This window comes from Pituophis catenifer, unplaced genomic scaffold (genome assembly GCF_029215685.1).
Source record: "Pituophis catenifer annectens isolate HBS135680 unplaced genomic scaffold, rPitCat1.0.hap2 SCAF_15, whole genome shotgun sequence".
Lineage (NCBI taxonomy): Eukaryota > Metazoa > Chordata > Lepidosauria > Squamata > Colubridae > Pituophis > Pituophis catenifer.
The window spans coordinates 4797431-4812544 of NW_027256895.1; the positions used below are offsets into that span (position 1 = coordinate 4797431).

Below are 15114 nucleotides of genomic sequence, written 5' to 3' on the forward strand. Positions count from 1 at the left end.
TCTATTTGCGGATTTCCCAGATCAGCCTTAATCCTAGAGGTGCTGAAACCCACCGGCAGGATCTAGTCAGCAGAAAACCTCCCCTTCTGGGATCTCCGAACGGAGATTTTAATCTATCGCCCAGATTTCCACCTGTGCTAGGGATGGTGTAACTTGAATCCTGCTCGAATCTCACCTGTTCGCCTCCCCTCCACGTGGTTTTGCCCCTGGAAAAGGAGACCATCGAAACCCTCTAAAGCAAGAGTTTCTCAATTTTGATGACTTTAAGATGAGTGGACTTCAACTCCCAGAATTCCCCAGTCAGCCTTGTCTTTCCCGGCCTTGGCAGCTTTTAGATGGGTGGACTTCAACTCCCAAAATTCCCCAGTCAACCTTGTGTTTCCTGACCTTGGCAGCTTTTAGATGGGTGGACTTCAACACCCAGAATTCCCCAGTCAGCCTTGGGTAGCTGAATCTTAGTGATTTTCCGATGGGTGGACTTCAACTCCCAGAATTCCCCAGAAAAATTTGTGTTTCCCCCAACCTTGGTGACTTATAGATGGGTGGACTTCAATTCCCAGAATTCCCCAGAAAAACTTGTGTTTCCCCCAACCTTGGTGACTTATAGATGGGTGGACTTCAACTCCCAGAATTCCTCAGTCAGCCTTGTCTTTCCCGGCCTTGGCAGCTTTTAGATGGGTGGACTTCAACTCCCAGAATTCCTCAGTCAGCCTTGTCTTTCCCGGCCTTGGCAGCTTTTAGATGGGTGGACTTCAACTCCCAGAATTCCCCAGTCAACCTTGGGTAGCTGAATCTTAGTGATTTTCCGATGGGTGGACTTCAACTCCCAGAATTCCCCAGAAAAACTTGTGTTTCCCCCAACCTTGGTGACTTATAAGTGGGTGGACTTCAATTCCCAGAATTCCCCAGTCAGCCTTGTCTTTCCCAGCCTTGGCAGCTTTTAGATGGGTGGACTTCAAAACCCAGAATTCCCCAGTCAACCTTGGGTAGCTGAATCTTAGTGATTTTCCGATGGGTGGACTTCAACTCCCAGAATTCACCAGTCAACCTTGGGTAGCTGAATCTTAGTGATTTTCCGATGGGTGGACTTCAACTCCCAGAATTCCCCAGAAAAACTTGTGTTTCCCCCAACCTTGGTGACTTATAAATGGGTGGACTTCAATTCCCAGAATTCCCCAGTCAGCCTTGTCTTTCCCAGCCTTGGCAGCTTTTAGATGGGTGGACTTCAACACCCAGAATTCCCCAGTCAACCTTGGGTAGCTGAATCTTAGTGATTTTCCGATGGGTGGACTTCAACTCCCAGAATTCCCTAGAAAACCTTGTGTTTCCCCCAACCTTGGTGACTTATAGATGGGTGGACTTCAACTCCCAGAATTCCCCAGTCAGCCTTGTCTTTCCCAGCCTTGGCAGCTTTTAGATGGGTGGACTTCAACTCCCAGAATTCCCCAGTCAGCCTTGTCTTTCCCAGCCTTGGCAGCTTTTAGATGGGTGGACTTCAACTCCCAGAATTCCCCAGTCAGCCTTGTCTTTCCTGGCCTTGGCAGCTTTTAGATGGGTGGACTTCAACTCCCAGAATTCACCAGTCAACCTTGGGTAGCTGAATCTTAGTGATTTTCCGATGGGTGGACTTCAACTCCCAGAATTCCCCAGAAAAACTTGTGTTTCCCCCAACCTTGGTGACTTATAAATGGGTGGACTTCAATTCCCAGAATTCCCCAGTCAGCCTTGTCTTTCCCAGCCTTGGCAGCTTTTAGATGGGTGGACTTCAACACCCAGAATTCCCCAGTCAACCTTGGGTAGCTGAATCTTAGTGATTTTCCGATGGGTGGACTTCAACTCCCAGAATTCCCCCAACCTTGGTGACTTATAAATGGGTGGACTTCAATTCCCAGAATTCCCCAGTCAGCCTTGTCTTTCCCGGCCTTGGCAGCTTTTAGATGGGTGGACTTCAACTCCCAGAATTCCCCAGTCAACCTTGGGTAGCTCAATCTTGGCGACTTTCCTTATGGGTGGACTTCAACTCCCAGAATTCTCAAACCTAGTCAGCCTCGCGTTTCTCAAGGCTGGCTGGGGAATTCTGGGAGTTGAAGTCCAACCATCTTACCAAGTCGCCAAGATGGAGAAGCTCCCTTCCGACTCTATTAATTTTATGTTCTGATCTGAAGGATTTTTGCATCTGGTGCTTTTTCACTTCGCAATCTGCTTCTCCCCAAGGGTTTTTCTGTCAAACTCTGCATTTCCTGTTTTGAACCTCTGCTGATTTGTCAGAAACAAATCAGAAATTGTCTGGATTGTCAGAAACGGGACGCCAACTCAGCAGGCAAAGTTCCCATTTCCTCTTCATCTGCAAAGCTTGGCGGGACCCCCTCCCCGTTGATTCACCCCTGACCCCCTCCCCCATGCAAGGAGGAAAATGCAGGATGTGGAAATTTAAATCTGAATTTAAAATTAAACTTGAAATGCAAAGCCGGGAAGCCTTTAAACTTAGACAGTTAACCAGAAGGCAAAACGAGTTCCTAGACATCATTCTGTGAAGGGGTTAATCCATCATGTTAAACCACAGATTGGATTAAACCACTTTCTGTGCGGGACGCTGTAGTGTTAGGCTTTGTAAACACATCAAACCATGAATGGTGGTTTGTCTGCCTCCAGGATTCCCTGAGACCTTTAATTGAAACTAAGCAAACCCTGATTACAGTTGTGTGACATATTCTGAGAGGCACGAGGTCCTCGGCTTACAACTATCCTGAAGTTGCAACCGCACTGAAAAAATGTGATTTATTACTGCTGGGATCCTTGCACGCTGCCTTGTCAGGAGATCCAAAGTCAGACGCTTGGCAACTGACTCATATTTATGACGGTGGCGGGGTCCCATGATCCCCTTTTGCGACCTTCAAGGTGGGGGGGGGAAGCCAGATTCGTGTTCGTAACTTCACAACTACGCCGATTCGCTTAACAATCGTGGCGGGAAAAGTCGCAACGTGGGACAAAGCTCACTTAGCAACAATCTCCCTTCGCAATAGGAAATTTGGGGCTCCATTGTGGTCGTAAGCCGAGGACTACTTATATTCCCTTAGCAAAGCTTCCTGTTTTAATATCTTACTTGTGGCAGGAATTAATTGTTTGGCCTTAGTCACTAGAAAAAATAACATTTTTTTTTTTCCAGACGTGGTTTTGTTTCCTCCTCTGGCAATTGTTTCATTTTGCAATATTGTGCTAAGAGGACGCTGTATTTATGAGCTCCTGCTTTAAAAGTAAATATTTATTTTTTATCAGTGCCTTTAGGGAAAATAAATAAACACGAAAAGGAAAAGGCACCAAAAGAAGGGGATAAAAGAAGGGGGATACAGTTACGACGGCGTTAAAAAAAAAAAAGGGACTGAATTTCACATTTAAGACCGTGACTGCCTCCCCATGGTCACATGATCAAAATTCAGATGCTTGGCCACTGACTTGGACTTACGACGGTTTTAGTGTCCTGGGGAGCTGGGATCCACTTTTGCACCTTTCTGACCAGATTCGCTTAACAGCCGTGTTACTAGCTCAGGTGTCAGCAACCTGCGGCTCCGGAGCCGCATGTGGCTCCGGAGCCCCATGTGGCTCCGGAGCCCCATGTGGCTCTTTGGGCTCTCTGCTGTGGCTCCCTGTCGGGTGATCCCGCCACTGGCTGGCCCTGCCCCTTGCCCTCCCCTCCCAGTCACTCCTCGCCTGGCCTGAGAAGGTAAGGACGATGGCAGGGGATGGAGAAGTGGCCGGGGCAGAGACGGAGAGATACAGAGAGAGAAGTAGGGAGAGAGGGGGGAGAGGGGAGGAAGGGAGGAAGGGAGAGATGTTAAAAGAGTTTTGTGGTTCCCGGTGTTTTTTAACAATTGGTTCTCTGCCTTAATGACTGGCTGGGGAGGTGTGGCTGGGGAGGGTCATGTGACTGGTGGAAGTGAGTGATGTCGAGTTGGCCACGCCCACCCAGATTTTGTGGCTCCCGGTGTTTTCTTTTCTGTGGGAAACGGGTCCAAATGGCTCTTGGAGTGTTTAAGGTGGCAGACCCCTGTACTAGCTGAACAACTGCAAGGATTCACTTAACAACTGCGGCAAGGGAGATGGTTAAATTGGGACGAAACTCACTTAGCGACGGTCTTGCTTTGGAATGGAAACCGTGGGCTCAATTGTGGCCGTAAGCCAAGGACTACTTATACCCATGCATCAACAAGGATCTTAGAGGCTAGTTTTCGAGCATATCGGTATATTAGAAACTCAGTTAGCATAACAGAGTTGGAAGGGACCTGGTAGGTCATCTAGTCCAGCCCCCTGCCCAAGCAGGAGATATCATTTCTGACAGATGGTAGTCTTGAAAGGGACTGAAGGCAAGCTGTTGCATTCCTATCATGGGTTGTGAAGAGATTATATCGATTTAAAAGCCCGAAAAAAACCCATCACTATTTAAATCACGCCCATTCTACCGCTTAGGAAGGGAGAGGAAGTGATGTCACCAGTCTGATGATGACATCATCCGCTCGATGACGTCACGGCTTCTCTCTTCGCCAAGGCCGTTCAAACGTGAGGATTTCAATCCCCATCTTCCTTTGCCTGACCGTGAACTGGGACAGTTACAAAATCAGAAGGAACTGAGAAGTTGATTGATTTATTAGACTTATTAGATTTATTAGGCGGGCTGAAGGATTCCGGGAGTTGAAGTCCACCCCTCTTCAAGGGCTAAGATTGAGAAACATTGAGATATTTTGGACTTCCTCCGAGCGCTGGGATAGGACGGAGGCAGAAAAGGGGTGGACTTCGACTCCCAGAATCCCCCAACCAGCCAGGCTGTCTGAGGGATTCTGGGAGTTGAAGTCCACCACTCTTCTGCCTTCATCCTATCCCTCAGTGTTTCTCAATCTTAGCCCTCGAAGAGGGGTGGACTTCAGCTCCCAGAATCCCCCAACCAGTCAGGCTGTCTGAGGGATTCTGGGAGTTGAAGTCCACCCCTCTCCCCACTTCGTCCTATCCCAGCGCTTGGAGGAAGTCCAGAATATCTCAGTGTTTATCAATCTGGGTACTTGAAGAGGGGTGGACTTCAACTCCCAGAATCCCTCAACCAGCCAGGCTGGCTGAGGGATTCTGGGAGTTGAAGTCCACCTCTTTTCAAAGTGGTTAAATTTGAATAATACTGCTCCGTCAGGAAGGTATTTTTTTCCATATATAGGAGCACACAGGGAATCCTCAACTTCAAACCCCCGAAATTTATAGCAAGACCGTCGTTAAGTGAGCATTGCCCCCTTTTACGACCTTTCTTCCCACAATTGTTAAGTGAATTGTTAAGCAACTAACACAGTTGTTCAGTAAATCTGGCTTGTCAGAAGGTCGCAAAAGGAGGATCACATCACTGCAACTGTCGTAAACATGAGTCAGTTCCCAAGCGTCCTCCGAATTTTGATCATGTGACCATGGGGATGCCGCCACGCTCAGCCGCGTGTGTGAAAAATGGTCATCGTCGTCCCATCTTCCCATCGGACGGTCACTAAACGAATCGTCGTCAGTGGAGGATGACCCAAACGTCAGATTTCCACACGGCGTTTGGGAGCCTAGAAATGATACGCTGAGCTTTCACACCGCCGAACGACGGTTGCCGAAGATGAGGAAACTCCTCCTGCATTTCACCTCTGGTTAATCTCTCCCTGCCCTGCGTGGTCGGAAAGGTGACAAGAAGGAACAAGCTGTGGTTTGTTTGTTGCTTGTTCTTCCTTGTTCTCCGGGGTGACGCAAGACGTTTGAGTTTCTGTTGATCTCTCTCAGATGGACGGCTTTTTCCGCGCAACAACCCCAGAGGTCAGCCGGCCTGTAAACGGGATGTTTTCCATGCCGGTGGCCTTAGGCCAAATAGGTCACTGCTGCTGTTTTCATTCCCTCGGACAATGGTGACATCAAGCCACCGTTGAAGGGCCTTGGGTTCTTCCTTTCTATGTGCCCTGACGGTGAGATTTAACCTCAGGTTACGGCCTTCACGGCGGGTCGCTGAACTCTTAAGCAATGCGTGGAAACTCCTCAAGGAGAGAAGCCACTGAGAACGAAGGAGAAATTTCCCGACATTGAGTTCCACGACTGGCCGGCAGAACTGCCTGCCACCAGACATTCTCTCCAACACTGAAGGTTTTTGAGAAGAGAATTGGACAGCTATTTTTGGTCAGGATGTAGTCCTCGGTTTACAACGGTTGGTTTAGTGCCGGGGTGTCAAACTCAATTTCATTGAGGGCCGCATCAGGGCTGTGGTTGACTTCGGGGGCCCGGGTGTGCGTGGCCGGCTTGACGCCACTCCCCAAACTGCTGGCATGTTTCCTCTTTGCATTGGGTAGACCAGGCCGAAGCCATGCTGGCCCAATGTTGCCTCTTCACATTGGATAGACCGGGATAAAGCGACATGGCTGGCCCCATTTTCCAAGACTGGATCTGATCACATCCAGAGGTGGTAGTCAGCCGGTTCGGACCGGTTCGCCGGAACTGGTAGCGGAAATCACAGGTGTCCCTCCGAACCCCCGGATCTATGCTATTCTATTTAGGCACGTTTTTGAGGCCGGGAGCACGAACAACGTGTATGAGGGAAGGACGTGCACATGCGTGAAGCGTACATGCGCATGCGCTCACATTTGCGAACCGGTAGAGAAAGTAAGTGACTACCACCCCTGACCACATCGCAGGCCGAATCTGGCCAATGGAAGGCCTTGTGTTTGACACCCCTGGTTTAGTGTTTGTTCGAAGTTACAAGGCCACTGAAAAAATGTAACTTCGGACCATTTTGCACCCTTACGATTGTTGCCGCATCCTCACGATCGCGGGGTCAAAATTCAGACGCCCGGTTCCTATTTATGACGGTCGCAGTGTCCCGGGGTCACGTGATCCTCCTTTGGCGACCTTCCGACGAGCAAAGTCCAGGAGAGAGACAGATGCAATGAACAACCGTGTGACTGACTAACCGTCTGCGGCGATTCGCTTAACGACGGTGGCAAGAAAGGTCGTAAAACAGGGCAAAACCCGCTTCACAAGTGTTTCACAGAGCAACAGGAATGTTGGGCCTCAGTTGCGGTCGTAAGTCGAAGACTACCGGGAGCGTCTCCTGCTCGAGCAGGAGGTTTTATTTATTTTATTTTATTTTATTTCAAATTTATATACCGCACCTTCTCCCGAGGGACTCGGGGCGGTGTACAGCCAGATAAAAAACATACAATACAAACATTAAAAAGAATTAAAGAGATATATATTAATTTGGCCCCAATTTAAAATAACAAACCAATTAAAAATATTTTAAAAATATATTAATATACATTATATTTCTAGGTTGGACTAGAAAACTCCAAGGCCCCTTCCAACAATTCTGTTGGCCAAAAAAAGCCAATGGTATCCTAAATTGCATCAACAGAGAGATACAATCAAGATCAAGGGAGGTACTAACACCACTCTAGAAAGCCTTAGTAAGACCACACCTAGAGTACTCCATCCCGTTTTGTTATAAAAAAAGATGTTGAGACTCTAGAAAGAGTGCAGAGAAGAGCAACCAAGAGGATTAGGGTAGGGGTGAAATTCAAAATTTTTTCCTTATTGGTTTTGTGGGCATGGCTTGGTGGGTGTGGCAGGGGAAGGATATTGTGAAATCTCCATTCCCACCCCACTCAGGTGATAGCCAGAAGTGATATTTGCCGGTTCTCCAAACTGCTCAAAATTTCCGCTACCGGTTCTCCCGAACCTGTTAGAACCTGCTGGATTTCACCTCCGGATTAGGGGACTGGAGGCTAAAACATACGACGAACGGTTGCAGGAACTGGGCCTGGCTAGTCTAGTGAAGAGAAGGCCCAGGGGAGACATGAGAGCAGTCTTCCAATACTTGAGGGGCTGCCCCAGAGAGGAAGGAGTCAAGCTATTTTCCAAGGTACCCGAAGGCCAGACAAGGAATAATGGATGGAAACTGATCAAGGAGAGATTCAACCTAGAAATAAGGAGAAATTTTCTGACAGGGAGAACAATCAACCGATGGAACAGAAGTTGCCTTCGGAGGTTGTGGGAGCTTCTTCACTGGAGGCTTTCAAGAAGAGACTGGACTGCCATCTTGTCAGACATAGTGTAGGGCAGTGATGGCTAACCTTTTTGTCGTTGCGTGCCAAAAGCGGGAGGAACGCGGGATGGTCGCGCCCGTGTATACCCATAATTCAATGTCCCCTGCTCCCTGTGCATGCGCATGTGACCCCCCCATGCTCCCCTGCTTTTGGCACATGATGGCAAAAAGGTTACCGGTGAGCTCGGTAGGCCTGTTTTTTGCCCTCCCCAGGCTCCAGAGGCTTTTTTGGAGCCTGGGGAGGGCGAAAACGGCCTTCCCCACACCCCTGGAGGCTGGAAACAGCCTGTTTCCCGACTTCCGGTGGGATCAGAAGGCCCATTTTTCACCCTCCCCAGGCTCCAGATGCTTTCTTGGAACCTGGGGAGAACGAAAATGGCCTTCTCCACCCACACCCCGAGGCCTTCCGGAGGCTGGAAATGGCTCGTTTCCCGACTTCCGGTGGGCCCAGAAGGCCCAAAAATCAGCTGGCCAGCACGCGGGTGAGCACTGGAGCTGAGCGAGGGCAACACTCGTGTGTCAACAGACATGGTGGCACGTGTGCCATAGGTTCGCCCTCACGGGTGTAGGGTCTCTTTCTTGGGCGGGAGGGGGGTTGGACTAGATGACCTACAAGGTCCCTTCCAACTGTGTTAATCTGTAATCTACATGAGATGCCAGCATCTTATCTCCTTAAAATGTTCTCAGGAACATTTCCCCAATGTTCTTGTCTTGGTTTTTACTTCACGAGTCGGAAACGGTTTGGGTTGAAAAGCGTTGGGTTGAGTTGGGAGAAGGTGAGGTCAGTGGGGTGGTGCCTTCTTCACGGTCTTCCTTGTTTCTCCTCAGTGCTACTGACATGGGTGAATTGTGCCAGCGTCCGCTGGGCAACCCGCGTCCAGGATATCTTCACCGCCGGGAAGCTGCTGGCTCTGGCCTTAATCATTATCATGGGAATTGTGCAAATTTGCAAAGGTGAGGACTTGTCGGATCCAACCGAGTGTATTATTTCCAACACTTGGTCTGGAATGGTGTAGGGCAGGGGTCTCCAGCCTGGGCCACATTACGACGTGGGGACTTCAACTCCCAGAATGCTTGCTGAGGAATTCTGGGAGTTGAAGTCCACAGGTGGTAAAATGGGGGTTTCCAGACTTGCCTGCTTTATGACTCGGGGACTTCAACTCCCAGAATGCTGGCTGAGGAATTCTGGGAGTTGAAGTCCACAAGTGGTAAAGTATCCAGGTTGGAGACCTCTATTTGAGCAGCGGGTTGGACTAGAAGACCTCAGAGGCCCCTTCCAACTCTTGTAATTCTGTATTTCTCCTGCCGTATTGGTGGTGGAGAGGTTTGCAAAGGTCTAAACAGGGGGACACGGACGCCATTTGGGGATGGTTGGATTTACAAGGTGGGATTAGTTTCCTGCCCATGGGGAAGGAGGAGAATGGGAGATACACCTGGTTGGGGAAAGGGGGATTAAAGAGAAGAGACCCCCCCATCATCATGGCTGAGGATGTTTTCTTTGGTGTTGTCCTTGACGTAGGAGAGTACTTTTGGCTGGAACCCAAAAATGCCTTCGAGTTCTTTCAAACTCCAAATGTGGGGCTGGTCGCTTTGGCCTTCTTACAAGGATCGTTTGCTTACGGGGGCTGGAACTTCCTCAACTACGTCACCGAAGAGTTGGTGGACCCACACAAGTGAGTGAGAGCCCCTCCTGGGTGGTATGGGAGATGGAGAAGGCCCACCTCGATCTCCGCTCCAACCTTCCGCCATTTCAACTCTTTCCGTCCTCCACAGAAACCTGCCTCGAGCCATTTTTATCTCCATTCCCCTGGTGACCTTCGTCTACGTCTTCGCCAACGTAGCCTACGTCACGGCCATGTCCCCTCAGGAGCTTCTGGCCTCCAACGCTGTGGCGGTGGTGAGTCTCCATCAACGACGTTCAGATTCCTCTTGGTTTCCCGGCGAATGGACCCCCCCCCCTAACGTCTCCTTGTTCCTTTCTCCACAGACATTTGGGGAGAAACTCTTAGGAGTGATGGCTTGGATCATGCCCATCTCTGTGGCTCTCTCCACCTTCGGAGGCGTCAACGGATCCCTCTTTACTTCCTCCAGGTGAGTAGATAGACCTGACCTCCAACCAACAGGGTGGATTTCCCAAGTTGAATTTGCGGATGATACGAAGCTGGCAGGAATAGTTAACACCCCAGATGGATCTTGACAGACCTGAACCCTGGTCCCTATCTAACAAAATGAAATTCAACGTAGAGAAAAGTCAGGTAAGAAAAACCCAAAGTAGACCATAGTTAGGCAAGAAAAACCCAAAGTAGACCATATAGACTGGGTGAAACCAGGCTTAATAGCAGTCACTGTGAGAGGGATCTTGGAGTCTTAGTGGCAGGGTGTATTTGATTTAAATCGAGTCGATTTAAATCATGATTTAAATCATGATTTAAATCACTAGTAAAAAGGCTTGATTTAAATCAACTCGATTTAAATCATAATTTTTAAAGAGCAACTGTCATCTCTGCTACTCCTTTGACCCACTGTTGACTCACCGATAGTCCCAGTGTTGCAGAATATACAGCCTCGTGCTACATAACTAAGCTCCATTTCATGCTGAATAAACTAAATTGTTTATGTATCTTAAATAGAAAACTATCTTACGATAGATTTTTACCCCAAAAGTTTTTTATTAAAATAAATTCAATAAAAATCAAAAAAATCTGATTTAAATAAAAAAATCCGATTTAAATCAAAAAAATCTGTTTTTTTTTATTTTTTTTAAAAAAATCATTGATTTTTATGCTTAGTGCTTAGTGGACAACCAGCTAAATATCTAACCCTATCTAACAAAACGAAATTCAATGGTGAAAAAAATTAAGGGTCTCCATTTAGGCAAGAAAAACAAAATGCACAGGTACCATATATGTGGTACCTTACTCAATAGTAGAAACTGTGAGAGGGATCTTGGAGTCCTAGTGGACAACCATTTAGATATGAGCCAGCCGTGTGCGGCGGCAGCCAAAAAAACCAACACAGTTCTAGGCTGCATAAACAGAGGGATAGAATCAAGATCACGTGAAGTGTTAATACCACTTTATAATGCCTTGGTAAGGCCACACTTGGAATATTGCATTCAGTTTTGGTCGCCACGATGTAAAAAAAAAGATGTGGAGACTCTAGAAAGAGTGCAGAGAAGAGCAACAAAGAGGATGAGGGGACTGGAGGCTAAAACCTATGAAGGAACTGGGTATGTCTAGTTAGATGAAAAGAAGGACTGGGGGAGACATGATAGCAGCCTTCCAATATCTCAGGGGCTGCCCCAAATAATAGGGGGTCAAGCTATTCTCCAAAGCACCTGAGAGCAGGACAAGAAGCAATGGGTGGAAACTAATCAAGGAGAGAAGCAACTTAGAACTAAGGAGAAACTTCCCGACAGTTAGAATCATTAATCAGTGGAACAACTTGCCTCCAGAAGTTGTGAATGCTCCAATACTGGAAGTTTTTAAGAAGAGGTTGGATAACCATTTGTCTGAAGTGGTGTAGGGTTTCCTGCCTAAGCAGGGGGTTGGACTAGAAGACCTCCAAGGTCCCTTCCAACTCTGTTATTCTATTCGATTTTAAATATGAGCCAGCCGTGTGCGGCGGCAGGCAAAAAAGCCAACCGAATCCTAAACTGCATTAACAGAGGGTTACAACCCAGATCGAGTGAGGTACTAATACCACTCTACAAAGCCTTAGTAAGACCACACCTAGAATCCTGCATCCAGTTTCGGTCACCACACTATAAAAAAGATGTTGGGACTCTAGAAAGAGTGCAGAGAAGAGCAACCAGGATGATTAAGGGACTGGAGGCTAAAACATACGACGAACGGTTTCAGGAACTGGGCATGGCTAGTCTAGTGAAGAGAAGGACCAGGGGAGACATGATACCAGTCTTCCAATATTTGAGGGGCTGCTACAGAGAGGAGGGGGTCAAGCTATTCTTCAAAGCACCTGAAGGCCAGACAAGGAATAATGGATGGAAACAGAACAAGAAGAGATTCAACCTAGAAATAAGGAGACATTTTCTGACAGCGAGACCAATCAACCGAAGGAACAGAAGTTGCCTTCAGAAGTTGTGAGAGCTTCATCACTGGAGGCTTTCAAGAAGAGATTGCACTGCCATCTATCAGAAATGGTGTAGGATCTCCTGCTTGGGCGGGGGGTTGGACTAGATGACCTACAAGGTCCCTTCCAGCTCTGTTAATCTAATCTAGTTTCCCCTTTGGAGGATCTCCAGGGATCCAAGGATACTCTCTAAAACCCCGCACCAGTGTCACTCATATAACCCACTGGCTTAATAACCACAATAAAAATGATAGTAAGATTGGATCTGGTCCCCTGCCGATCTGCTTAATGACGGCACTGCTTTTTCGACCAAAATTTCAGCCCCGATTGTGGTCATGAGGATTATCCGTATTCATTCTTCTTTCCAGTGATGAAATCCACATTTTTTTTACTACCGGTTCTGTCGGCGTGGCTCGGTGGGCGTGGTGTGGCTTGATGGGTGTGGCTTGGTGGGCATAGCAGGGGAAGGATACTGCAAAATCCCCATTCCCTCCCCACTCCTGGGGGAAGGATATTGCAAAATCCCCATTCCTTCCCCACTCCTGGGGGAAGGATATTGCAAAATCCCCATTCCCTCCCCACTTCTGGGGTCAGCCAGAGGTGGTATTTGCCGGTTCTCCGAACAGCTCAAAATTTCCGCTGCTGGTTCTCCAGAACCTGTCAGAACCTGCTGGATTTCACCCCTGCTTCTTTCCCTGAATGAGATTTATTGCTCAGAGCGGCGTTACGAAAGAGAATCGGATCTCCGAATTTAGCACCCTGGGGCAATGCTTTAATTGTTGATGCTGGCTGCTTGGGTGATTTTTATCTTCGCAAGCTGTCTAGGGAAAGTACTTGTCTTTAAATTATTTCAACCAAAGAAGCATGAATAAGCTGTGTTCAAAACACAGAGCTGCTCCGGTGCTGATTAGAAACCACGCCAATAATATCTGTCTCCGCTTGCTATTGTTTTCTTTTTGCGACATTATTTTTCCTTCCTTGCCTAGGCTGTTTTTTGCTGGCGCCCGCGAAGGACATCTTCCCAGCGTGTTGGCAATGATTCACATCCGAAGGTGCACGCCAATACCTGCCCTACTTTTCACCGTGAGTCATCGGTAGAGAAATAAAGGTGGGGGGGGCATCTGGGGAGATCCCACGCAGGTGGGATCCAATGAGAACCTGCGGTGTTTGTCTACGTTGGCGGCTTGAAGATTGGGTGGATTTCAACTCCCATAATTCGCCAGCCAGCATAATTCCTAAGTACTTGATATGCTGGTGGTAAATCAGCATTCCTGCTGACTGATAAGGGATCCGTTTCCCAGGCTTCAATAATTTCCCAGGCTGTTTTTGTACCTGCTCGGACAACAATCTGAATAGTTGCGAAATTGAACGTATGTCCTTGTTCATGGCGATGTGAAGCTACCAATGAGTTTCGGGTCTCTTCATCTGATCAGTCGCTTGTGTTCTTGCAATCTGGTAGTTGGCTTCCTCTCTCTCCGTCCTACATAGTCACAGGGGCAACCCCCTGCATCTTATTGAGCTGACTGGAGGGATTCTGGGAGTTGAAGTCCACCCCGCTTCAAGCTGCCGAGGGTGGCAGACACTGATGTGGCTGGCTGTTGTGGGAGAATTGTCCAATTTTGTCAGTAGTTTAAACCAGGGATGAAATCTACTTACCTTCCCTACTGGTTCGGAAGTGCGCGCTCTGTGTGCCCACACGCCCCGTGCAATTTTGGACCTTCTGTGCATGCGCAAATCCTTCTGCGCATGCACAGAGGGTCAAAAACAGGTTGCTTCCTGGTTAAAACCAGGAAGTAACGACATCCGGGTAGGTAGGTGGAGCCTTGTGCTGCTGCATCTACTGGTTGTCTGAACCATCCGCCGCCACCACTACCAGTTCGCCCAAACTGGTAGCATTTCACCCCTGGTTTAAACCCGTCGGCTCATTTCCTTTATGTTGTCTCTGGCAGTGCCTGTCCACCTTGCTTATGCTGGTCACAAGTGACATATATACGCTGATCAATTACGTCGGTTTCATCAACTACCTCTTCTACGGAGTGACAGTGGCTGGGCAGGTCGTGCTCCGCTGGCGCGAACCCCATCGGCCTCGTCCAATCAAGGTAAGAAGAACCCTCCCGAGACACAACTCTGTTTTTGATCTCTCGGCCGTTCTTCATTTTTGCACAGAATTTCTTTTCCCTGGGCACCTGGGGACGGTCAATTTCAGTGCTTCTACTGTAGTCAATTTCGTCCTTTCAAGTGTGGTCAATTTCGCCGCTTCCAGCGCAGTCGAGTTCTCTGCTTCGAATGAGGTCGTTTCTCCACGTCCAGTATGGTCAATGTCTCTGCTTTGAGCGCAGTCAATGTCTACGTTTCCAATGTGACAGTGGTGAAATCCTCCGGGGTTTCACACCGGCTTGTTGCCTGCGCATTAATGGTGCACGCCAAACGGAAACTGCAAGTGTGCATGTGTGGTGCATGCCAAACGCACGCTGCGCACACATGCGCAGTACACGCTAAATGCATGCTGCACATGTACATAAGTGGTGCGCACCAAACGCATGTTGCGTGCACATGTGCAGTGTGCACCAAACGCACACTGCGCGTGGAAAAAGGAGGCTTGACAAGATAAGTGGAACAGTGAGGGGGGGGGAACAACTGTGCCGTGTGATTTAGATTCACTAGAAAGCAGGAGTTCTTGTTTTCTAGCAAATATAAACTACGCGGCACAGCTGATTATTAACTACAGGTTCACTCAAAACAGTAGCTTTTTTTTACAACCGGTTTTCCCGAATCGGTGCGAACCGGGTAGCATTTCACCCCTGCAATCTGACTATTTTGCAAGATCCAATCTAGGTCCGTCACCGGGCCCCAAGGTTTAGTTTTCCGAGCTTTCGAACTTGTGCTGGAGAGTCCATCCTCAGGGAACTTCTCTCTAGCAAACAGTGTAC

The 15114-nt window shown here is 48.3% G+C and overlaps 1 protein-coding gene across 1 annotated transcript in view; it reads left to right on the forward strand.

Moving 5' to 3' along the window:
- Positions 1 to 15114, forward strand: part of SLC7A8 (solute carrier family 7 member 8) — a 40288-nt gene that overhangs the window by 21090 nt on the left and 4084 nt on the right. Inside the window, exons 4-9 of the mRNA XM_070954775.1 lie at positions 8924 to 9049; positions 9615 to 9768; positions 9869 to 9992; positions 10083 to 10186; positions 13171 to 13267; positions 14134 to 14283. Coding sequence (XP_070810876.1) covers positions 8924 to 9049; positions 9615 to 9768; positions 9869 to 9992; positions 10083 to 10186; positions 13171 to 13267; positions 14134 to 14283 — 755 coding nt within the window. The remainder of the gene's footprint in view (positions 1 to 8923; positions 9050 to 9614; positions 9769 to 9868; positions 9993 to 10082; positions 10187 to 13170; positions 13268 to 14133; positions 14284 to 15114) is intronic.